Source organism: Hylobates moloch, unplaced genomic scaffold (assembly GCF_009828535.3).
Source record: "Hylobates moloch isolate HMO894 unplaced genomic scaffold, HMol_V3 SCAFFOLD_1, whole genome shotgun sequence".
In the NCBI taxonomy this organism is placed as follows: Eukaryota; Metazoa; Chordata; class Mammalia; order Primates; family Hylobatidae; genus Hylobates; species Hylobates moloch.
Genome location: NW_026652276.1, coordinates 172,738,534 through 172,765,340, shown reverse-complemented (window position 1 = coordinate 172,765,340; position 26,807 = coordinate 172,738,534). Strand labels below are relative to the sequence as shown.

At 35.0% G+C, this 26,807-nt stretch overlaps 2 protein-coding genes and 1 pseudogene across 11 annotated transcripts in view; 2 read left to right on the top strand and 1 right to left on the bottom strand.

The window, feature by feature from the left end:
* RUNDC3B (RUN domain containing 3B) overlaps positions 1-22,368 on the top strand; it is a 196,597-nt gene extending 174,229 nt beyond the window's left edge. For 5 of the 7 annotated variants that reach the window (XM_032761176.2, XM_058425075.1, XM_032761178.2 and 2 more), the window contains 3 exons: positions 974-1,120; positions 9,728-9,849; positions 19,982-22,368. In XM_032761176.2, the coding sequence (XP_032617067.1) occupies positions 974-1,120; positions 9,728-9,849; positions 19,982-20,127 (415 nt within the window). In that variant the 3' untranslated portion in view covers positions 20,128-22,368. The remainder of the gene's footprint in view (positions 1-973; positions 1,121-9,727; positions 9,850-19,981) is intronic. The other 2 variants (XM_032761177.2, XM_058425087.1) reach the window with 1 other exon arrangement.
* A 78-nt stretch (positions 22,369-22,446) lies between these two features.
* SLC25A40 (solute carrier family 25 member 40) overlaps positions 22,447-26,807 on the bottom strand; it is a 129,992-nt gene continuing 125,631 nt past the window's right edge. For all 4 annotated transcript variants that reach the window (XM_058425105.1, XM_058425112.1, XM_058425115.1 and 1 more), the window contains one exon: positions 22,447-26,454. In XM_058425105.1, coding sequence (XP_058281088.1) covers positions 26,342-26,454 — 113 coding nt within the window. In that variant the 3' untranslated portion in view covers positions 22,447-26,341. The remainder of the gene's footprint in view (positions 26,455-26,807) is intronic.
* Positions 24,546-24,677, top strand: LOC116810008 (U2 spliceosomal RNA; annotated as a pseudogene).

Sequence of the window (26,807 nt, the reverse complement as noted above, 5' to 3'; positions counted from 1 at the left end):
TCTGTGGAAGTTAGTGGCAGGCACATATTACTTCCCTGCTTCTGAATTGATGGCTCAGAACATTGGCACACTAAAGCCATGGACTCCTGTTGGAGGATGCAGGTTACCTAAATGGTACTTTAAGGCCTTTTAGAGGTAGAGTAAGACCTTTGCTTTTAAATTCTTTTTTAACCATCAACTTAAATGTTGAATTAATCCTGTGACAATGATAGTTGGTTTTTGAAGTCTGAAATTTTGGCAAAAAGCAAATTCTTTTCTAAGTTGATATAAGCAAGTAACAGTTCTATAAAAATTAAAACCATGGATTGTTATAATGGCTTCATTCTGTAGTTAAAACATTTACAGTGGATTATACTGCTCAGTGTAGTTGTCATTGATTTAATCATTTTCATGAAGATTTATCAGTAGTCACTTCCATCAAAAACAGATGGGATTCAAAACAGCAACAGTGTGTTAAAAAGAAAAGGAAAAATAGTTATGAGAATCTCATGGATTTTTTTTTTTTGCAGTCAGTTTTTTTTTTCATTTTAATCGCTTTTCCTTTACTTGAATTAAAATACTTTCATAGATTGTGTCTGAGTTTTGAAGCTAGGAAATCATACACATGGAATCTTTACTTATTAAATATTTTAATTGGCTTGATAACCTGTATCTTTAAGATATCACTTCCTTTTAATTAAGATATAAAATGCTACTTGGGTCTTTTAGTACTTTAGTAATAATGTGAAAAGATAGTAAGTCTAAATTTCACAAGTAGTGATTTGTTGTAACCAGCGGGGAAAAAAATGAAGAACACATATTGCAGGAGAAAGAACAGTCATTGTCCCAACCATCCTTGCTATAGTTCTGTTCACAATCTATTAACAAACCAATTTTATAAGATAAATTTTGGGGGCCTAAATTGATACCATTAGGTTCCTCTGCCATTGTAGAACAGTGAAGACAAAAGCACTCACCATCTTAATATTCACAGGACTGTGCTAAAGAATAATGATTTAAGATCGAGACAAGAGTTAACTGCCCATCTCACCAACCAGTGGCCTTCCCCAGGAGCTCTGGATGTCAATGCTGTTGCCTTGGATACGTTGCTTTACCGAAAACACAATAAACAGTGGTATGAGTAAGTGTAATACTTTTTTTCCAACTAATTAATAGTTAGTTGTACCAAAACATATGGCTATCTGCTTTGGTTTCTCAGTTATTCTTTCTGAACTTATTATTATCTTAGAGCAAAGACAAGATTTAGGACTACTTTGGTAAGGTTAGATTATCTGAGAAATTCTTATGCCATATTGTAACAGCTGTCTACTTTTCCTTTAGTTGAATCTTCAGCCAGTCCTTCAGTTAAATCTATGAGCTTGTGTTTAATGAGCCATCTATTTTTGAATTCTATCATTGGTGTGGTATTTGCCTTAGGACTAATTTTCCCACTTGTCACACAATTTGAAGGAATAGAAGATATTTACTTGCTCCCGGTGGGTCTGAAGAGTTCTATTCATTTTCAATAAATCTGATTTTTAGAAACTGTAGAAGATATAATCACTTCACCTATGGGCCACAAGATCTTTTTCTTATTTCTTTGTCCCAATGTTCAGGACTATTTCATTTAGTTACAGTATCCTAATGTTGAGAGAGCTGCAGTCTTAGTCTGTTTTCCTGTAGGTAATCTTCATCTTGAAACTTGTAAGTTGTATTACCCTCTTTTGGCTTTTAGCCACTTTTCCACCTTAATCATTTTTTCACCATTTTTATTTTTCTATCTTAAGCTAATTTTCTGTTTTTCCTGATCTCTCTCTCTCTCATCCCCTTCTGTTTGATTTTTTCCCTTCCCTTTCTCTCGTTTCTCGTATTTTCTCTAGTTTGTCTTTCCTCTTTTCTCCCTTTTTCCTATCTCTTTTTGTTTCTTTCTCTACTCTTTTAGAGTCCTTGCTTGTAAATTTCCCTGTTAGAGTCACATATCTATGTGTGCTTGTTTGGGTACCTTTCACTAGGTTATTAGTAGCCAGATATTTCTACAAGGAATATTTTAGTACAATTTCCACCTGCTTTACTCTGTGATGTGTTTTGTCTATCAAAGGCAGAGTTCAAAGTAAATTTGACTATTTGTTGTTAAACACAAGTACTGGAGACTTCAATGCTTTTTCTTGTTTCATTGATTATTAGAGATAAGTAGGAAAAGATGAACACATTATTTGCAGAATAAATCGGTAGAATCTCTTCAACATCTACTAAACCATACTTCTTAGTATGATTCAAGGTACTGACTTTTGATATTTCAAAAATTGGGATCTAGTTCCCTTATATGCCCTTATGAAAGTTATTAATAACTAGAATATATCTCATCCTGGTATATAATTTTACCTTCCTGTGGGTTTAATTAATGAAGAATTTATTTTATTTCTATTTTTAATTTATGATTGAAAAATTAAATTTGTTGCAATACTTGGTACACTTACCTTATCTATATATGACATATAAGATGCTCCTGTTTTTTAAATGCAAAAATAGTATAACATTAAATCCTGATAAGTTAAAAGACTATGCCTTTTTATTGTAATATCCACATTGTCACACTAGATAGAGGTAAAATATTTTAGCCAGAAGATGTGTACACTTCCTATCTACAGAGTTATCTATTGAGGAGCCAGTAAGAAGTCTAAAGTGGAAGATTTATTTTTAATTTACTTCTGCATCTGCAATAATGGCTGGTTTTTACAAAGTATTATAGCAGCAGATAAGGTAATTGTGGTCTCAGAAAAGAAGGCAAGGAAACTTCTTGTTCATCTGTTTAGCATGGATCTAGATTTTATACTTCTTGACTCAGTTATTCCACCAGCTTAAGAAGGGGCATCCTAGCATCATTCTTTAATCTGGCCTGTCCTCAGATGTTGGTATTGTTTTAGTATGGCCCTGTCTCAAAACTGCTATCCCCAAACAAAAAAGTATGCAGCTAGGGTGTTGTACAGAGATCACTTTATGTAGAGTTTAAAGTCAGGACTGGTAAGTAATCTCTGCTACTTACTTACTGTGTAACACTGAACAATACTTCCTCTCCTTGCCCTTTTCTTTCTGCACATGTAATACTAGGGATAATACCTAACAGAATTATAAGGATCAAGCGAGGTAATAAGTTGCTAGCATTTAATAGCTAGCTTCTCAGTAAATATTTATACTCTATAAAGTCTTATGTTCCTACTCTAATGTAATCCTGTATCTTCCTTGTTTGGAGAGTGTATACCCACCTAACTTCTAAACTTTCTGAACCTTATGTAAAATTAAAGTGAACAACTCATGCCCAGTTGTTCTGAATAAATAAATCCAACTGTCGCATATAAAATGGAGGCTTTGGATTTTCAGAATAGAGGAGTTCACCATAAAAATCATGTTTGAAACCAATCACAGCTTTTCATCAGGATCCAGTTTTTTCTCTCTTCAAACTTTTAATATAAGCCGAGGCTCTTGAACTACCTGATCACTGGCTCCTTTTGATTTGACCAGTATCTTAAGTAAGTTCAACAGACATTTATTGAGAAACTACAAATTATGAAGGAGGTGGCTAAAACTTTTTAATAAGGAACATTAGCTCTCTTGACAATCTGGAGAAAGAAACTGACCCTATAATTCATTACAGTTTTAATGATAGTAGATGATTTCTCCTGGTAAAGATATGTGATGTCTATAGCTATTTCCCTAGGAACTCTGTAACTTCATTCAACCAGCTAGCGAAAGACAATTTAAGAAGAGAGTGTTAAAAGAAAAACTTTAGACAAATTAAGTTATACAGAGTTTATCTGAGCAAAGGATTCATGAATCAGGCAACGTCCAGAACCAGAAACAGTTCAGAGAGCTCTGCCCAGCAGTGGATGTAGGAAGCTTTTATAGGCCAAACAAAAGCAAAGTAGAGAAATCATCTGATTGGCTACAGCTAAGCAAATACCTTATTTAGCATGGTGTGATTAGTTTGCTGTCTATGATTAGCTGAATCTCAGCTGTTTGTGATTAGCTGAAACCAGGCTGTTTGTTACAAAAAATCTCCTGAATTAGGCTTTGGTTTGTTTACTAAGTTAGGTAGCAGTTTGTTACTAGGAACTCAGAGTAGGGGGACAGCCATAGGCTAATGGCGTCCTGTTTGTTTAACAATAGTGTGTTGTTTGATTTAATGAATTTGTTAGTCTTAAATCAAGCCATTGAATAATTTGGTCATATTGTCACCTACTCATGGAAATGGATCCCTCTCATAATTGAAGATCTTAAATTTATTTCTCTTTATTATGCTGTTAATAAAATATTAAAAATATAATTTCCAGTTTATTTATTGATTACTTAGACCTGGCAAGATTACTTAGACCCGGCAAGCTATGCTGGATTTTATATCTTTTCCTATATTTCAAACATGTATATCATGTTTGATGTATATCATGTTTGAAATACATGCTTTTATAGTAAGCCTAACATGCTTTAACAATTTAACATGATATCATGTAAAAGCCTGTAATACTTTAACTGTAAAAGCCTGTCATACTTTAACAATGTAACATGATATATTAAATATTTAAAGCATGACAGGCTTACTGTAAAAACCGAACAATAAATAAGTGTATAAAACATGTTCCCTTAACACACACATAGAATAATTATTTACTTATTTGTTTCCAGTAAGTTCTGTTTTAATATCTTTATATATATGTAAAGTCTAGGTCACATGAGTTTGTTAAATAATCCTGGTAGGTTATCTGTTACGTAATCTTCATAATCTTATTAGATTATTGCCTAACTCACCCATTCTTATCCCAAAAGATCAGATTCGTTGTCATCATATTTATATTTTCTACTTAGGCTTTTTTGGTCTTTTCAAATTATCATTTCCCAATTTGGCCATAATTCACATTGCAAAATTATTGAGAATCATGAGCTCTTATATGCTTTCATGATCTACTATATAGGCTTTTAATTTTTTTTTTTTTTTTTTTTTAATGGAGTCTCACTCTGTCGCCAGGCTAGAGTGCAGTGGCACGATCTTGGCTCACTGCAACCTTTGCCTCCAAGGTTGAAGTGATTCTCCTGCCTCAGCCTCCCGAGTAGCTGGGACTGCAGGCGCCTGCCACCATGCCCAGCTAATTTTTTTTTGTATTTTTCAGTAGAGATGGGGTTTTACCATATTGGCCAGGATGGCCTCGATCTCTTGACCTCACGACCCACCCGCTTTGGCCTCCCAAAGTGCTGGGATTACAGGCATGGGCCACCGTGCCTGGCTGGCTTTTAATTTTTTATAATGACTTTCACTTCATATGTATTCACAGTTCTCTTTCCCATTTATGTCTTTCAAATATTTTTGGAGTAGGAGACCCTAACTGCAGAAATCTTTTACAACTTGTAAACTGGGCATTGACATAACTCATATATGCCCTTCCCTGTTAGGCTTTCCTTGCATCCTTCTGTTGATTTTAATAAATTAAGAGAATATACATATTCTCCTGTAGCAAATGATCATTTTGTTCCTTAGACATATTTCTGTGAAAACAAAGAACAAAAAGTATATATCTGTCTCGATGTACATTCATGTGCTTCTGTATATACAACATACATATATTTGTTTTTTGGATAATGCTCATCTCCTTCTATGTATCACACACTCTGTTGCCCAATGACTACTGGATAAATTATTATTAACACAATACTGGGCAAATGCATAGATTAATCATTTATTACTTCTGATCATTGATACAAAATATAAGATTGTAGAAAATTAACAAATTCAAGATTTCTGAATTTCCTTTTGATTTGCCTTTACTTGATATCCAATCTCATGTATAGATGTTTATATTTAAGGTTTAAAAATGTCAAATAGTTAGATGTTGAATTTAGTAGATTTTCCCAAATGCCCATGACATAATTCCTACAAGTTTAATTTAAATTATGTTTAACAATGGCTGGGCACAGTGGCTCACATTTGTAATCCTAGCACTTTGGGAGGCCACAGCGGGCAGATCACCTGAGGTCAGGAGTTCGAGACCAGCCTGGCCAACATGGTGAAACCGCATCTCCACTAAAACTACAAAAATTAGCCAGGCATGGTGGCTGACACCTATAATCTCAGCTACTTGGGAGGCTGAGGCAGGAGAATCACTTGAACCTGGGAGGCAGAGGTTGCAGTGAACCAAGATCGTGCCATTGCACTCTAGCCTGGGCAACAGAGTGAGACTCCATCTCAAATAAATAAGTAAATAAATATCATATTTAACAATGGAAAGGTAAAGATTAAACTACAGATTTTTGTATAATTAGAATGAATGACTCTTTCTTACTGTCTTGGGTTCTTATTTTGATTAAGCCACTTGTATGTAAAAAATTATCTTCTGAGAAAGAGTAATAGCTGTTAATTGGATTAATGTATCTGTTGAGTTACTTTCGATCTTACTGTGTGATGTTAATGAGTCTAGGATTCTAAGATAGGGCTTAGTCATGGCCTTATAAAGACAGAACTCTTATAGATCGGTTACCGTTACTGCATGACTACAAAATGTTTGTCAGATGGAGCTATCAGTCACATTGGAAATCAGGTAAAAATGAGGAAACCAAACCCATTCTTAGCCATTACTGAAACAACTGAATTCGTTTCCTCCTAGATAGTGGATTTGTAGTCATCTTCATGCAAAGAACATATTGTAAGGTACAGTTCTTAATATTTTATGAATGAGGTACTTAATTTGGGGTTGTAATTTTTATTATTGCTTCAGAACATCATCTACCAAATTCTATTTCCATATTCATTGGCATTTGGTTAAGCAAAGTTATAAACTCAGTAATTGTTCACTAACTGTGACAAATTAAAGGGGAGAAAGGCTCTAACACTACTTTGGATTCAGAAAGCGATATTCTAAAAAGAACCTCAGTAGGTCACGCAGAAAGCTCATTTCATGTTACTATTGTCAGAAGCTGCTTTTACAGAGTTTTTTCCCTGTAGTGGGTGGTAGTGTTGGAGAGTATTGTAAATGTGTACTGTCAGACTTTTTCAGTCCTTAACAATATTCGGATGAATTCTATGTCTTTTTGCTTATGGGTATTTTATACTCTTTGTAACTATTTCTATATATAATTTTTTTTAATTTAGAAATACTAACAAGTTTTCTTATGATGAAAAATCAGTGTCAGAAACTCATCTTGAGCTATCATTCAACTTAAAAAGTAAGTCTCCTACCTATTGGGCACAAAAAATAATTTGGAAAGGAAATGTATTTATAACTACTTTTTAAATTCCTATGTTCCTGCTTTCCTTTCTAGCTAAAGAGGTAAGATTTTGGCCAGGCACAGGCTCACGCCTGTAACTCCAGCACTTTGAGAGGCCAAGGCGGGAGGATCGTGAGGTCAGGAGGTTGAGACCGTCCTGGCTAACACGGTGAAACCCCGTCTCTACTAAAAATACAAAAAAAATTAGCCGGGCGTGGTGGCGGGCACCTGTAGTCCAAGCTACTTGGGAGGCTGAGGCAGGAGAATGGCGTGAACCCAGGAGGCGGAGGTTGCAGTGAGCGGAGATTGCGCCACTGCACTCTAGCCTGGGCGACAGAGCAAGACTCTGTCTCAAAAAAAAAAAAAAGATTTTAATGAAAATCAAGTGAAATTTTCTGTGATACAATTAAATAGTTTACATGATCTATCTCATTAAACAAGGCTATTCTTGGAAAAGGATTTATTTTTTCTTTCCTTTTTTTTTTTTTTTGACATGGAGTTTCGCTCTTGTTGCTCAGGCTGGAGTGCAGTGGCGTGATCTTGGCTCACTGCAATCTCTGCCTATCAGGTTCAAGAGATTCTCCTGCCTCAGCCTCCCAAGTAGCTGGGATTACAGGCATGTGCCACCACACGCAACTAATTTTGTATTTTTAGTAGAGATGGGGTTTCTCCATGTTGGTCAGGCTGGTCTTGAACTCCCAACCTCAGGTGATCTGCCCGCCTTGGCCTCCCAAAGTGCTGGGATTACAGGCGCGAGCCACCACGCCTGGCCAGATAATTATTTCTAATAAAATAGGAAGCCAAATCTTTTCTTCCTATACTAGGGAGTAGATAGCATAGTATTTAAGGAGAGAGAATTAGAGCCAGACTAACAGGTTTAAATCTAATCTCTTTGTGACCCAGTTTATTCTGCCATAAAGTGCAGATAGTAAGAATTCTAGCTTCTTATGGTAGTTGTGAGGATGAAATAAGTTCATATATATAATATATGTAGACAAGTGCCCAACATATAGTACATGCCATATAAATATTAGATATCATTTTTATTGCACGTTACATAGCTCATATAAATGTTATCTGTTGTAATCATCATGAGTTTCCTGCAATAGTAGAATTTCCTGGTAGTTAAAAATTATTTTAACTAAGGACTTTAATACTATAAGCATTTAAAAGTAATCAAATTATAAAGTGAGAAAACTGTATTGTAAGCTGGGGTAAAGTGATTCTGTCACCTCATTCTTCATTTCTTAGAGGGAAAGACAAATATTTACCTGTTGTATATATCCATTCGTTATGAAATCCTATAAAATCTTAATAAAATTGATGGAGAATATATACAAAAGCAATTAAAAATGTTTTGGTAAAACCTATTGGGCTTTGCCTTTTTTTTAAACGGTCAATCTAGTTTGTTATTCAGTTACTAAAGTAAATTCTTTCCCCCCCTTCCTCCTCATTTTGAATGGAGTCGTGAATTAACATAAAATGGAGACTACATATAAGCATTCAAATCACATTTAATATACATATTTTTGAAAACCTGTAACTAAGTCTACTTTTGTGTATGTGACTAGAGATAACTGTGAAATAGATAATTTAAATTACATGTGCATTCCTATAAAAATTATTGTAAAATATATTTCTAGGAAATTAGATGGTGTTTGGCTACCTTAGGAAATAGGTATTGAGGCTGAAAAACATATTCTTTCCCTAGACTACTTATATATGGAAATAATAATTCTGTCCTGTTATGTAAAATGTAACACCAAAGCTGCAATTATCTTTTGAGTTGGTTTTATCCTGAAGAACCAAATATGAGGAAAGGTTAATAATAAGCTTTCATTAATTTTCCATTTATAACTTAATTTATCATCGAATATAATTAACTTTTTATTAGCTTAATAGAAAATGGGCCTCAAAATAGCAACTAGATGAGAGGAGTTTAATCATCTTGATGTATATTAATACAAACAGGTATTTTATTACCCAGCAGTTTTTAAACTTCTTAATTACAGGAATTTGTAATAATAATTTGTTTTTGTTGCTATATAATCTGTAATAATGTCAAGGCCATCTGTAATAATGTCCAGGCACTGAAGAATTCTGAAGTGCTTAAAAGACACTAGGTCATTATTGTTATGCCAATTTTATATCTTCATTAAGAGTAATCTGAAGATTTTCTGTTCTTTGAAAATTGGTAATAACCAGAAGTTCCCATTTCTTAACCATCTATGTAATAAAAAATTGGTATGAAGATTATGTCTGACAAATTGTCTTTTTTTTCCTGTTTTCCAATGGATTAAATAGATATGCCTTGAAAGAGGATAGAGGGAAAGTATAATGGAGATCATACTGAAGCCAAGAATATGAAGCAAAATTTAGGAGAAATGCTGGGGAGAATTTTAACCAGAAATTTAACATATTGAAAACCATTAAATAACCACTCAAGAAATTATTTTCTTGTGAAAAGAAATTCAAGTAGTATTTCATCCTTGCTTTACAGGAAAAGTTATCAAAGTCTTGACCAGTTATCAGCAGAAGTTAGCCTTTCTCAGACTTCACTGGATCCAGGCCAGTCACAAGAAGGAGATGGAAAACAAGACACATTAAATGTAATGAGTGAAGGTAAGAAAACAAAGAACTATTTGAAAATTATGCTTTTCCTGCACCATCTACATTTTGGTTACAGATGATTGCCAGAGAATAATAGTGACATCCCTGTTAATCATGCTAGAAATTAAGCAGCCATTATGATTAAAAATGGTCTGCCTTTGTGTCTTTCTCGTGTGTGTGTTTGTGGCTAACCTTCTCAAAACACTTGTCTTTGTTACCTTCATTTACTCACTTCCTGTACTTTTTTTTACCCCTGCCAATCTAGCTTTTGTGTCACTTTAATAAAAGGACTCATCAAGGTAATCAGCTATTAACATATTGCAGAGAACTGCTAAAGTCAGTTCTATCTTATTCCATTAAACTTCTCAGCAGCTTTTGACACAACTGACCACTTCCCTCATTCTTGAATCACTCATGGTACCTGGTTTATTGAGTATTTTAAAAATCTTCAGGAACAAACATAAAAGTGTTTTATTTTTTCCTATTACTGCTTTCAGATATGCAATATCAGCCTGTCTTCCCATTGGGTTGCATCTTTCCAACATCATTTGGTTCAATTCCCTAACTTTTCAGGCTAGTTTGAATTATATGGTCCCATTTCAGTTTCTAAGACTCAACCTATTGGTTTTAAAACCAGTCATCTATTCGGTTCAAAGCTCTTTTCTTTCTCTCCGTCAGCATAGGTTAAAGCTGTTACTCCAGCACTTTGGATTGGATGAGTTCACTGGTATGATCTGGCTCTCAATCTTTTATCTTTCTTTCTTTCCTCCCAGTTTATGACTTCGGGTATATATGAGAGCTAGGGGAAGAAAGATAATCCCCTACCTCAGGGGAACCTGCATTCCCTTAAGCCTCCAATTTTTACCCTGCCTTCTCTCTTGCAATAAATATTGGCACTATAGCCATTATCCTAGATTCTATTCTTTCTCCTTACAATTACAGTCAATTTATAAACACGTCCTGTCAGCTCCCATATAAAACATGCTGTATACATTTACTCATAATCTTCTCTATTACTACAACCTTAGTCTCTGCCATTTGGAGCAAGATGCTTGCCCCCTCACAGTCCATTCTCCACATAGTAATCAGGTGACCTTTAAAAACTTAAATCAGAAAATATTATAAGCCTGCTTAAAACTCTCCAATGGCTTTCAGTGGCAATTAGAATAAAATCCAAACTGCTTTTCCTAGCCTCCTACTTGACCTTGTTCTTGCCAGCATCTGCCTCATTTCATACCATTCTTTTTCTTGTTCTGTGTACCACAGCAAACTGACCTAGCTATTTCTTCAGGCTGGTTCCTACCTTGACTGTCTTTGCACTTGCTTTTTCCACTGCCCCAAAGCTTCTTTCTTAAGGCCTTTGCGTGGTAGATTCTCTTCAAATGTCATCTTTCTAAAGAAGCTTTCACTGCCTGCCACACTGTAAATAGCCACCCCCATCCCCATCTCTGTTCCCAGCCCATCCCAGGGATGCTCTATCATACTGCCATGCATTTTATTATGATTCTTGTCTGTAAACCCCCTCTGAACTGTAAGGTTCATGAGGGTAAAAATCTTATCCATCATTTTCACCAGTGTATGACTAGAGTCTTGACACAAAATAGGCAACTTATTAAACATTTATTGATCAAGTAACCATATAATGACATAGGATGTGAGGAATAAAGTAGAAATTCATTTAACCAGCAGGCTCAGGCAGTGTAAATATTATGTTGAACTGAATTTTCTGCTTTAAGTTGGTTGTTGAAATGTTCTCAAAGGGCCTTAATCTTAATATTTTAATATTTTAGTACTTTTTTATAAATCCAATAGTAACTCGGATTCACTGTCATAATCTATAATGAGTATATTTTAAAAGATAATTCATACTATGAATGAATTTATTTATGATGATTCTTCATCTAAAAGACATTTAGGATTTTATTCTAATTTTTAATTATAGGTATTTTGATATCAACAGGACAAGAGTAATAATGAACATTTTGACACTATAAAAACAACTGTATTGTCTTCAATAATTCAAGGTTTAATAACAGATTAAAAGTTACTTACAGAGTTTCCATACCCAATTATTTAATAAAATGAGTAAAAATTAACCAAAAATCAACTGCCACCCAACAAGAAAGGAGGCTGCATGATAAGCATAATAGACTATAAAAAACTGGTGATCAGGAAGGAAACATGTTCTCATGAGTTAAGACTCCTAGAATTCTCAACTCTGATTTTAAAAAACTGAGGAATTTTGGACAGCTGAGGCAATGGAGTGATGCAGGTTTGAATCAGCATATCCTAAACAAATATAATTTTAAAAAGAGAACAAATAAAGCCACACAAAACCCAAGCTTTTAGCATAAATAGCAGACATGAAATAAACTTCAAATTGCCTGGGAGTAGAAAAATAAATACCAAATACAAGCAGGCTCTCATGCTCCTGTAACAAGCTGTGAGCACAGGGGTGGAGGAAAAATTGAACTGTGCAAAAGAAGGAATTGGGATGTGTGAATTTTGATTGATCAAAAATCACCTCTAGAAAGATAAAGTCAACCCTAAGTGTGAACATATGAAAACAGCATTCTGGTAAAGTACATGTAGGATGCAGAGAAGCAGTGTTAAGAAGGTAAATTTAAAGCCAGAAAAGCCATACAGTAAAAACAAACAACAACAACAACATACTTTGGCACACTGATAGAAGAAGGTACTTGCGGCAGCACTCCTCTTGAGGGGGCACGAGCTATGGGGAGTCTGTCCCTTGCAGACCCCTGACCCAGTGATGGATGAATAAAGTACACTGACACACAGATACTCTGCTCTGCTAGTCCAGCTGAAGGTCCCAGCTGCTTACAGGCTCTCTGCTGAGTCCTGTAAACAGTTGTGACTTGGCCCTGATCAGCTAGTCAGACTGATTATTCAGTAAGATTAATTAACAAAAGCTTGAGTCAACACCATTAGAGGGTAATTGACATTGTGGGGAGTAAAGGGCACTTAAGCACCCAGGGTACATCAAAGGTTAGTCTTAAGGTCACATGAGTAAGCAAGCTAGCTAGCTAAACTACTCTGCCTTTCCTTATTACTATTTTAATTTGTTTAACTAAAGGTAAAGGGATCAGGCCACCTTTAGCCAGATCTATTACCGAAGTTATGCAAACCTCTGGCCTTCCAAGAAGATTTGTGTCTCTTTCTGTAACTATCTCTAATATTTTTCCCACCAGCCTGATTGAACCCCAACAGGTACTCTTTTTAAAATTTCATAAACCATCCAAATCACATAGCCCTTTCCATAGAAATCCTGAGGAGCAAACACACTGTCTATGCAAAACTATTTTTTTCTTTCTTTAAAATTGAGTATCTTTATTTTTTTTAATTTTTTTATCACCATAAGTTATTGGGAAACAGGTGATGTTTGGTTACATGAGTAAGTTCTTTAGTGGTGATTTGTGAGATTTTGGTGCACCTATCACCTGAGCAGTATACACTGCACCCAACTGTAGTCTTTTATCCCACATCCCCTTCCCACCCCTTTCCTCTGAGTCCCCAAAGTCCTTTGTCTCATTCTTATGCTTTTGCATCCTCATAGCTCAGCTGCCACTTATAAGTAAGAAAATACGATGTTTGGTTTTCCATTCCTGAGTTACTTCAGTTAGAATAATAGTCTCTAATCTCATCCAAGTTGCTGCAAATGCCATTAATTCATGCCTTTTTATGAATGCGTAGTATTCCATTTCATATATATACACACACACACACACACACACACACACACACACACACACACATAAAAAAATACATACATACATGCCAGTTTCTGTATCCACTCATTGATTGATGGGCATTTGGGTTGGTTATACCTTGCAAAACTAATTTAAAAAATCACATAAATTGAGAAAAATAATTAAGCCAATGAACTTCACCGCCCAGGAAAACAATAGTGAAGCAGGAAAAAAACGTTATAAAGCCATATAATTTTTGTATCCTATTAAAGTAACTTTTAAAATTGATACATAATGGATATACATATTTTGGGGGTACATGTGATAATTTGATACTTTCATAAAATAAAATCGTATAATTTTATTAAATATCCTCCAACAAGCAATTAGTCATAAGACAGAAACATTTCAAATTGGAAATCAAAACCTAAGACCATCAATGTCTAAGAAATAAGAAGAAATGACGTGTCATGTGAGGAACCCAGTGAGAGGTGATTGCATTATTGGGGCGAATCTTTCCCAGGTTGTTCTCATGATAGTGAATGAGTCTCACAAGATCTGATGGTTTTAAAAAGGGGAGTTTCCCTGCACAAGCTCTCTTGTCTGCCACCATGTGAGATGTGCCTTTTACCTTCCACCATGATTGTGAGGCATCCCCAGCCATGTGGAACTGTGAGTCCATTAAACCTCTTTTTTTCACAAATTGCCTAGTCTTGGGTATGTCTTATCAGCAGTGTGAAAGTGGACTAATATAGTAAATTGGTACCAGTAGAGTGGGGCACTGCTAAAAAGATACCCAAAAATGTGGAAGGGACTTTGGAACTGGGTTAACAGGCAAAGGTTGGAACTGTTTGGAGAGCTCAGAAGAAGATAGGAAAATGTGGGAAAGTTTGGAACTTCCTAGAGACTTGTTGAATATCTTTGACCAAAATGCTGATAATGATATGGACAATGAAATCCAGGCTGAGGTGGTCTCAGATGGAGATGAAGAACTTGGGAACTGGAGCAAAGGTGACTCTTGTTATATTTTAGCAAAGAGACTGGCAGCATTTTGCCCCTGCCATAGAGACTTGTGGAACTTTGAACTTGAAAGAGATGATATAGGGTATCTGGTGGAAGAAATTTCTAAGCAACAAAGCATTCAAGAGTGATTGGGTGCTGTTAAAGGCATTCAGTTTATAAGGGAAGGAGAGCACAAAAGTTCAGAAAATTTGCAGCCTGACAATGTGATAGAAAAGAAAATACCTCCTGCACATGGTGAAACCCCGTCTCTATTAAAATACAAAAAAAATTAGCCGGGCGTGGTGGCAGGTGCCTGTAGTCCCAGCCACTTGGGAGGCTGAGGCAGGAGAATGGCGTGAACCTGGGAGGTGGAGCTTGCAGTGAGCCGAGATCGCACCACTGCACTCCAGCCTGGGTGACAGAGCAAGACTCTGTCTCAAAAAAAAAAAAAAGAGAAAAAGAAAATACCATTTTCTGAGGAGAAACTCAAGCCAGCAGAGATTTGCATAAGTAACAAGGAGCCGAATGTTAATCCAAGACAATGGGAGAAATATCTAAGCCTCAAGCCTTGGTAGCTTCCACATGGTGTTGAGCCTGCAAGTGCACAGAAGTCAAGAATTGGGGTTTGGGAACCTCTGCCTAGATTTCAGAAGATGTAAGGAAATACATGGATGCACAGGCAGAAGTTTGCTGCAGGGGTGGGGCCCTCATGAAGAACTTCTGCCAGGGCAGTGCAGAAGGGAAATGTGGGGTCAGAACCCCCACACAGAGTCCTTACTGGGGCACCACGTAGTGGAGCTGTGAGAAAAGGACCACTGTCCTCTAGATTCCAGAATTGTAGATCCACTGACATCTTGCATCAACCACCCAGAAAAGCCACAGACACTTAGCACCAGCCAGTGAAGGCAGCCGGAAGTGAGGCTGTACTCTGCAAAGCCACAGGGGTGGAGCTGCCCAAGACCATGGGAACCCATCCCTTGCATCAGCATGACCTGGATTTGAGACATGGAGTCAAAGGAGATCACTTTGGAACCTTAAGATTTGTCTGCCCTGCTAGATTTTGGACTTTCTTGGGGTATGCAGCCCCTTTGTTTTGACCAATTTCTCCCATTTGGAACAACTGTATTTACCAAGTGCCTGTACCCTCATTGTATCTAGGAAGTAACTAACTTGCTTTTGATTTACAGGCTCATAGGTAGAGGGAACTTGCCTTGTCCCAGATGACATCAGACTGTGGACTTTTGAATTAATACTGAAATGAGTTAAGACTCTGAGGGACTGTTGGGAAGGCATGATTAGTTTTGAAATGTTAGGACATGAGACTTGGGAGGGGCCAGGGGCAGAATCATATGGTTTGGCTGTCCCCACCGAAATCTCATCTTGAATTTTAATTCTCACAATTCCCACGTCATGGGAGGAAGCTGGTGGGAGGTGATTGAATTATGGGGGCAGATCTTTAGTGTGATGTTCTCATGATAGTGAATGAGTCTCACGAAATCTGATGGTTTTAAAAAGGGGAGTTTCCCTGCATAAGCTCTCTCCTCTTGTCTGCTGCCATGTGAGATGTGCCTTTCACCTTCCACCATGATCGTGAGGCTTCCCCAGTCACGTGGAAGTGTGAATCCATTAAACCTCTTTATTTCGTAAATTTCCAGGTATCAAGTATGCCTTATCAGCAGCATGAAAATGGACTAATACAAGGTATCTAAAGAAGAATGGATTTGAAAGAAAACTTAATCTAAAACATTGAAGAAAAATGGGAAAACAACCAAGAGAATGAAAATGAGATAAAGAAAGAAGTAAAATGAGTTAGGAAGTGGTTGAATTGGAAAGGCAAGAATATCGAATTTACATGTTTATAGAGTCACTGGAGAAGATAAAATAGTGGAACAGAACTAATACCAAAATCTATCATTCAAGAAAAATGTTTGGAAGTAAATGAAGACATAATATACAAATTGAAAGATCTAACCAAGTACTAAAGAAAATTTACCTGAAGTAATCACCTACAAGACAAATTCTACTAAAATTATTACATAGTAACAATAATGAAAACATACTGGTGACTTCCAGGCAAAAAGATGAAACAAACTAGAAAGGGAGAAAAGAATGAAGTTGGCACTAGATTTGTCTAGTTGTATAAAGGTAACAACTAGAACTAAAATACAAACCTTCCTAAATAATTTTTTTAAAGCAAATGTGTCATCTAGAAAGAGAAGCATAGCAAATTTAACAAAGCAAAATAATTTTCACAGCAGACAGCATATCAAAAGAAATTAATGAAATGGCAAACAACATATACCAAGGAGAAACAGTAAATATAACTATATACATAAAATTACAACAAAATTATGATTTATTCTGAATGGCTAAATATAAAGGAATAGACAAATGTGTAACAGGCAAATAAAAATACAAAGGGGCCAGGCATGGTGGTTCATGCCTGTAATCCCAGCACTTTGGGAGGCTGAGGCGGGCAGGTCACTTGAGGTCAGGAATTCGAGACCAGCCTGACCAACATGGTGAAACACTGTCTCTATTAAAAATACAAAATTAGCCAGGTGCGGTGGTGGGCCCCTGCAATCCCAGCTACTGGGGAGGCTGAGGCAGGTGAATTGCTTGAATCTGGGAGGCCGAGATTGCAGTGAGCTGAGATTGCGCCACTGCACTCAAGCCTGGGTGCTAGAGTGAGACTGTCTCAAAAACAAACAAAACCAAAAAACACAAAGAAAGCAGGGTAGCAACCCTTATATCAGATGGGTAGATTTTAAACCAAAATGCATTAAGCATTACAAGGAAAGATACATTTTAATGCTAAAAAAAATTAAGATATAACAGGATTATACAACAAATAATGACATCCGCCTTTATATAAGGAGACATAGATAAAAATCCAGTGACAGTTGGAGACATACTATTCTAAGACAAATCAAATAGACAAAAAAGAATATAATACACCTAAACAACAATCACTAGGGTGTATCTTATGCTCTATGGAACTTTATAACCTGAAAATAGATAATATAACTTCTTCTTAAGTACAGATAGAACAGTCTCAAAAATGTTCAGAAGTTAGCTCATAAAGAAAACATAAGCTGGGTGCAGTGGTGCATGCCTGTAATCCCCTAGCTACCTGGGTGGATTGTTTGAGCCCAGGAGTTCCTGACCATTCTAGGCAACACAGTTAGACCCTATCTCAAGAAAAAGAGAAAGCAATACATTTATAAAGTAAAATATTACAAACAGTATTCTCTAATCTCTAATCACAATGCAAAAGAACCCTAGAAATTATTGATAACTTTTTTGTTGTTGTTCAAAAGGGCCCCTCCACCTGGGTATAAACCCATCAAACAACTTGTGGGTAACAGGGAAATATAAGCTGAAATTAAAATTTTCTTTTTTAAAATTATTATTTTCAGTAATTATTATACTCTCTCTTTTTAATATCAACTTTTATTTTAGATTCAAAGGGGTGTATTTGCAGGTTTGTTACATGGGTATATTGTGTGATGCTGAGGTTTAGGGTACAATTGATCCCATCACCCAAGTAGTGAGCATAGTACCCAACAGGTAGTTTTTCCACCCTTGGCCCCCCCCCCCAACACCCCCGCTTCTAGTTGACCCCAGTGTCTACCAATGCCATCTTTATGTCCATGAGTATTCAGTGTTTAGCTCTCACTTATAAGAAATTATATGTGGTATTTGGTTTTCTATTCCTGTGTTAATTCACTTAGGATAATGGTCTCTAGTTTCATCCATGTTGCTGCAAAGGACATGATGTCATTCTTTTTTTTTTTTTTGAGACGGAGTCTTGCTCTGTTGCCCAGGCTGGAGTGCAGTGGCGCAATCTCGGCTCACTGCAAGCTCCGCCTCCCGGGTTCACGCCATTCTCCTGCCTCAGACTTACAGGCGCCCGCCACCACACCCGGCTAATTTTTTTTTTGTATTTTTTTTAGTAGAGACGGGGTTTCACCGTGGTCTCGATCTCCTGACCTCGTGATCCACCCGCCTCGGCCTCCCAAAGTGCTGGGATTACAAGTGTGAGCCACCGCGCCTGGCCTGTCATTCATTTTTTATGGCTGCATAGTAGTCCATGGTGTAGATGTACCACATTTTCTTTATCCAGTCCACTGCTGATGGGCTCCTAGGTTGATTCCATGTGTTTACCATTGTGAATAGTGCTATGATGAACATACGAGTGCATGTGTCTTTTTGGCAGAATGATTTATTTTCTTTTGGATATATACCCAGTAATGGGATTGCTGGGTCGAATGGTAATTCTGTTTTAAGTTCTTTGAGAAATCTTCAAATTGCTTTCCACAGTGGCTGAACTAATTTGCTAGTAAATATAAAGGGATTAACAAATGTGTAACAGGCAAATAGAAACACAAAGCAAGCAGCATAGCAACCCTTATATCATGTCATTTGGTTTAAAATATCAGACTTTAAACCAAAATGCATTCCCTGTTCTCACTTTGCCAACATCTTTTCTTTTCTGACTTTTAAAATAGCCATTCTGACTGGTGTGAGATGGTATCTCATTGTGGTTTTGATTTGCATTTCTCTGATGATTACTGATGATGAGCATATATTCATATGATTGTTGACCACTTCTGTGTCTTCTTTTGAGAAGTGTCTTCATGTCTTTTGCTCACCTCTTAATGGGGTTATTTTTTGCTTCTTGAATTTTGAAGTTCCTTATAGATTCTGGATATCAGACATTTGTTGGATGCAGAGTTTACAAATATTTTCTCCCATTCTGTAGGCTGTCTGTTTACCCTGTTGATAGTTTATTTTGCTGTGCAGAAGCTCTTTAGTTTAATTAGGTCCCTCTTGTCAATTTTTGGTTTTGTTGCAATTGCTTTTAAGGACTTAGTCATAAATTCTTTTCCTTATGTTTTATTTTTCTGCATATGGCTAGAGTCATAAATTCCTTTCCTTATGTTTTATTTTTCTGCATATGGCTAGACAGCTATCCCAGCACCATTCATTGAATAGACAGTCTTTTTCCCATTGCTTGCTTTTGTCAACTTTGTCAAACATCAGATGGCTATACATGTGCAGCTTTATTTCTGGGTTCTCTATTCTGTTCCATTGGTCTTTGTGTCTGTATAACAGCACCCTTCTATTTTGGTTACAGCTTGAAGTTAGTTAATGTGATGCCTCTAGCTTTGTTCTTTTTGATTAGGATTGCTTTGGTATTTGTGCTTTTTGGTTCCATATGAACTGTAGGATTTTTTTTCTAATTCTATGAAAAATGATGTTGGTATTTTAATAGGGATAGCAGTCAATCATGCAATTTGTTCTGTAGGTTTCTTTGGGAAGTATGGTCATTTTCGCAGTATTGATTCTTCCAGTTTCTAATGGTTTTAGGATCTTATTTGTATCATTCTTGAAGGGCAATTAATTATTTGCTGTTTAATTCTAATTTTCAGGTAAAGAAGATACTCCCTCATTACTTGGCCTCTGTGGATCTCTAACGTCAGTGGCAAGTTACAAGTCTCTAACAAGCTTAAAATCTAATGACTACCTTGCAAGTCCTACAACAGAGATGACAAGTCCAGGCCTAACTCCATCCTGAAAATTTTTATGTAAAAGCCAAAACTTTTTATGTTGTAAATGTTTAATTTACATGTTTGACTGCTGGGAAGACCTTTGAAATTTTATATTGTTCTGGTACATGTCTAAAATTCTATTGATTAGAGAGAATCCCCTCCAGATAAGAGATTTTGAGTGAAAAACATAATGATCCTGCCATTTTCATTTTTAAAATTCTTATATTTGTCATTGAGAAAGTTCAGAATGGAATAGGCTTTAAAAAAAAAACTTTCAAAGATCCACCAAATCGTTCATAGCAAATTGTACATATTGTTCAGCTGATTTTTATATATTTAAATATACCTTAGTGGCCAGAGACTGACTTCAAGGTTTTATTCCAGAGACTTAAGCTAAGTATTTTTTCATTCTTTCAGATTTTCAAAAAAAAAAAGTTAATTTCATTTTTTCATTAATGTCTTCCTAAGTTCTATGCTTTAAATGCCTTGTTTTTAATAATGGGAAAGTTCTCAGCTGCATTCTCACAGTGGCTTATTCAGTTTTTCTTTAATATTTACCATTTGGTATCAACTCAGCATTCCACTTAACATTTTATAAATTCCATAGGAATATGCCTGTTTTGGTAGTTACTGACTTAATTTGTTAGTGCCACAAGGAAAATATTTTACAGTATTTTATGCCATTTAGGTAAAATGAATAAACTGTTTTTCAAGATTTTCTTAAAAGATTATCAATGTAAAAGTATCATCAAGTATGCCTCAAAAGCTAGAAACATTTCAAAATGTAGAACAAACGTTGAAAAATTGTTTTGCCAGGAAGGAGTTCAAGTTCAGTTAAGGATGTGAGAGGCTTTTAAACAAGCATCAGTAGGGTAGTTATCATACTTACTTAATATAGGTCTGATATTCAGTGCTGGTTCTTTTTCCTGTTTGTGCAACAATGAATTGTGTCATGTGTGTTTTATAGCCTCCATCATTAATCACACCATAATCTCATTTTAAAACATTTTTAATGTTAAAACATCCCCACACTTATATACAGGTAAAATTATTTTTTTTAAGTTGTAATCTGTACTTTTCTATTTTTTTGCAATTTTTGAAACAGCTACATTAATCCCTAAAAATCCCAACATACTGAAAATGTATGGCATGTATTTTCTATAGTAAGTAATATGAGGAAAACATGATTAGCTGTGCCAAAGAAATTTTATACATTGTTTACATGATGAGGCCACAGTACTAATTGGGGAGTTCATATGGTTTTTTTGTTTATTATTATTGAGAAGAGTTAAGAGCCAAGGTTACCACATTCATTCTTTGTGTTAGGAATGGAGGAGTGTGGTGGTTTTCTGCAATATTGAGAGCTTAGTCTCATAATTTGGAATTTAAGATAATAAGTAGTAACAAGGCAAGTCTTTTATGTAAGACAGTCAAACAGTGTCACTTCAGGGACAAAGGCCTGGAAGCCCTTAAAATAAGTTATCTTAGATGTGCCAGAATATATTCAGAGCTTTATTCCTTTAAGCTTAAGGCTTCAATACTTGTAGAAATGCAAATATTCTTGAGAAATGATACATTTTTGTTCTCAATTTCGCAATTCTATATACCTGATTATGAGTGAAGTAGCCAAAGCAGGTTTTCATCAGCATGGGGGATGGAAGGTAGGTATAATATGAGGACAATAGAAACTTTGGGAGAAGGGAGTGAGGAAATGGATAAAGAGAAATTTGAAAATTTTAGGCTGGACTTGAGCACTATTGCTGCTTTCCTATGAACTATCAGAATGTTTAAATGCTTTATCATTCATGGTCCACTCTCAACTAACATTTATTATTCTTTAGTAATTAATGGTTTTACATACATTTTTATAATGTAGAAGGAAATTCAAGATTCCATAATCGTAAAATTTTTCAGATTTGTCTAATGTATAATTTGTGCATCTTCACATGCTGCTAAATGCAGACTTAAACATTACATCTGAGGATCATGACTTTTCCTCCTTTCTTGGAGATCTTGGTATAAAATTCATCTGCTGTTATAAAATCAGGTTTCTACAGAGTTCATTTCACACTAAAGTTAGTTTGTTACTGTTTGCATGAGGAAACAATGTATGTCTCAATCTTTAATTTTAGGTGGTAGTGTTTATTGTTCACCCTCCCTCTTGCCTCCAAAAGAATGCTGAATTATAGGCCAATATTTCCATGTGTATTCTGTTGCCTTGATGCGTATTATACTTGTTGCATGTATATTAAAAATTTTGTACTATGCATTGGTGGTCTTATTATTTTGCTTGACAAAAAGTTACCTGATTTAAGTACACTAAACTTTTGTTTCAGCAAATATGGTAAATATATATTATTTCACACCTAAAATACTAACATGAAAATGGAATGAGAGAAATCTTTATTTCAACTCACATCAAGTTAAATATCCTATTATTTTTAAAAAGTAACATGATATGCTTTAGAATACACAACATCTATTGAATCAGTACAGTTTAGTAGTGGTTCTGGCAGTGTTACTGATTTAATTATAAAATAGTCATGTTTGTTTTCTCACCTGTAAGAATCATCACTATCTTCTTGGCACCTATAAGATGGCATCAGGATGATGTAAGCATTAAATAAAATCATATATAAAAGTTCTAAAGAGATAGATAAATGCCAAATGCAAGCTACTACTAATTATGATTGGCGGAAAAAGTAGATCATAACTTAGTGGTTAAGTCATTAGATTTACATACAGTTTTTAAGTGGTTATAAATGTGTCCCAAATTTACAACTTCTTAGAAAACTGCTTTGTTAAAGTTCCTATCATTAGATGAAATGTGCAGATTTTGCTAAACTAATATATTGGATTACCACTTAAGTGTCACAAGACTGTGGTTCATTCTGCTCTTCTGAAAGCAAAGCAGCTTCGATTTAGTTTCAGCATTTGTCATTTTAACTGATGATAGGAAAGGGAAGATGATAAAATTATCTCTTTTTCATTATGGTATATTTAAAAAGTATATTTTAATACAAACCAAAACTTTTAGATTTTAACATAGCTCACCTTATCATAAGCCCCATTTTCCATACTGCTAGTTATCTTTCCAAAACCCAAGTCTGTTACAACTGTGCCAAAAAGTTTTTCCTAGGTTTCTCACGGCCTTCTTGTTCCTCCTTTAGTGCACAAGGCCTTTGACTACATTTCCATGTCTACATTTTCCCATGTATACTTTGTTCAAGCCATATGGACTAAATTCTATTGCCTTATTGAGACTCCCACTTCCCTGCATGTTTACTAATTGGATTGCCTGTCAGTCCAACTCTGACCACTCCCCTTCTCTGCCCCCAGGCTAAGTGAACAACTCCCCATATTTCCCATGATTCCCTTTGCATGCTTCTATCAATCAATCATAGCTCTGAAACCTCCTGTGGCCAGTAACAATATCTGAAATGTCTTATCTCCAGTGCTTTTTATATACTGCCTACTACATAAAATGTCCCAATAAATGTTGGCAGATTAAATATAAAAGCAGTAGTCTTTTATTTAAAAAGTTTATCTTAGAAGAAAATTCAAAAGGGATACAATAAACTTTCCCACATCCCAAAAACTTTTGCCCAAGACAAAAAGAGGGAAGAATTATTTTTTAATTTTAAGTTTAGGGGTACATGTGCAGGTTTGTATATAGGTAAACTTGTGTCATGGGGGTTTATTGTACAGATTATTTCATCACCCAGGTATTAAGCCTAGTACCCATTAGTTATTTTTCCTGTTCCTCTCCCTCCTCCCACCCTCCACCCTTTGATAGGCCCCAGTACATGTTGTTCCAAGAGGGAAAAATTTTAAAAACATATGCAGTTAAATAACCACAGTGAATAGTTTTCCTAGAAACAAAATTGCCTTTAAAAAAAAAAATCAAACGTACTACATTAAAGGTTGAAACCATCTCATATTTAAAATTAAAGATGTTCCTTCCTAAATTTTACATTAATCAATTAAATGTTTATGTTAGAAAATGTAACATTAATAGAATAAAAACTGTTTTAGAAACATCACCAAGAACACTGCTGTGGCACATGTTTGCAAATATTGCAATTCCTGCAACATATGTATTGAAAAGTCTGGAAAGCCCATATGGCTGACAGTTAAATTTATATACTGAAGTAAAACCTGGGAATATTCATCATGCCAATTATAGTTCAATTATTTTATCAGACAGAACTCTGGGAGCAAATTAAAATTTTAAAGTTTTAGCTATTCCATGGACTGAATTTTTCTAGGTACTATTTTAATACAAATTAAGTTATTATTATGGCAAAATTCTGAACACTTTTTGGTTGTTAGTATATTTTAAAAGTATTAATGTTTCTTTACCTGAAGTATAAAGAAAGCTTCAATTCAGCCTTCTTTTCATCCAGATACATCGCATGTATGTGTGTTAGAAAAACTAGTTGGCATCGCTTCTCGGCCTTTTGGCTAAGATCAAGTGTAGAAAAACTAGTTGGCAATTAGATTTACTTATCTTACTTTATTCATAAATAAGAATTTTCCTAAGTGCAGTGAGGGGTAGGAGACATGGAAACCTTTCTCATACTTATAGGTGACATTAAACTGAAATATGTAACTGCCTTTTGGAACATATTAAGTTTTTCTGCTTTTTTTCTATGAATTATCCATAAGCATAGCAAAAGCAAGATAAATTTAATATTGTTGAAGAGCACTGTTCAAGATAAACTTTCAATATATATCACAGTATAGCATTATACAATGATTTTATATAAAAATATTTAGAAGCACAGTGATGATTTTAAGAAACCATAAAACATTTTAATGAAATATAAGAAAGTCATGAATATTTATATAGATATGTATGTTGCAAATTTAAGGTAAACTGACATAGGATAAACACAGAAGATTACATACAAACCCTACATACTTTATTTCTGGTGAAACATATAAACGCTTTCCTACTATAGTACAAAATCAATTAGTTCCTCTACCAGCACTAAAGACTTGTCATCTAAATATATTCATTTTAGGGGAGAAAAAAATGCTTCACATTTTCCTAAAATAAAGACTGCAATAAATTAGTGCTTTTTTTAAAAAAAAAAAAAGGATATAGATCCTAAGGAAATTAAAGTATAAAAAATGAAGAGCATTTCTTTTCCTGCCATCATATCCTTTCTTATCTCATTCCTACATAGAATGAATGATAAGCTAAATTATTTAGACATGTACCGTGACTGAAAGCAATGTCTTCAAGGAAATGGCTTCTTGTTTAGCCTCTTACTCTACCATACTTAGAGTAAAAAAGGATATTTTAGAAATATCTTATAACTATTGTTGTAGCAATAATCTGTCTTGTTAGAACAACACAATAAAAATGACCTAGAGAATTCCGTGAACAATGATACTTGGATTACAAGAGAGCTAAAAATCAGAGGCTATTCCTGTGTGCAAACTATTTTTACCAGTCTAAATACTATATGGTTTACCACTGAACACCCAAGTTTGACTGAAGTGAACATTTGCTGCTATCAGTAAAAAACTCCCTTTCTTACAGGAATGGCAGAAATATAGACATTTAGTCATCAAAAATGGCACAATGTACATCACACAAATGATTATATTATGGTTCGTAAGGAAAACAGCCACAATTTTGATCAGAGAAATGTTAATACATATGAAGCCTTGAAACAGCAACATGGCCGGGAAGGAGGGGGAGGCGGGAACCTAATGCATTTGAATTAAAGGAAACAGGCAATATTTGGTCAATGTGAACAATGCTATTTAACGACCGCTTTATCTACTTTACTGAAATATGGAAACACTTATGTACATGATTTAAATGTGCACAAGACTTGGGCTTTTTTCTTCTAGACTATGTACATCACTCAGCACATAATTCAAAAAGTTCTGGTGTATCCGACACACTCCCGGTAATATTATGTTACACTGAAACATAATATTAAACTCTCAAGAGATTGCTTTTGATGCTAAGGAGTAATTTGTCTTATTTTTACAAGAATGCTCAATGGTGGTGATTTCTAGAATATCTTTTTCAGTATCACCAAAAATATGAAAAAAATTATTTTAAAATTATGATTTAGAGGTAGAGCTGAAATTATTTATTTAAATTATAGGAAAGAAAGACATAAAATCATTGTGACAGAATAATGGTGAAAAACATTCTTGCCTAAGAGTCTCCATCTTCTTTGGCTATAGTTGTTGTTTCAAGTTGAAACAGCATCACTAGTATTGCTGCCTTCGAACATTTTGTTTCTGGAAAAAAGCCTTTCCAAATTCATATGTACTGATCATAATGGCACAAGCGGGAGCAATTTTAATTAAGCGAGGAATTAGGCCTGAAAAAAGAATAGGAATAATCAAAACAAATTCTTTTCTTACCTTATTTTTAAAAATATTATTTTTTGGCTTTATTCTGATAATTATCAAATTAAATGAAGTAATATGTTAAAATCCATAAATTAGTAGAAAAGACTGCTCACCTCCAACGTCCTCACTTCAATCCATATTACATTACAGAGAAATTTTTATCTTATTGATAGTAAATCTGTTATTTAACATTTATTTTAACTTAAAGATATTTAGGAGAAAATAAATGTAGTATGTTACCTATAACTTCCTCCTATAAGTTAATTTTAGAAGGTAGTATTTTAAAAGTAATCATTCTATTCAATGATTCAGTAAAGCAAGT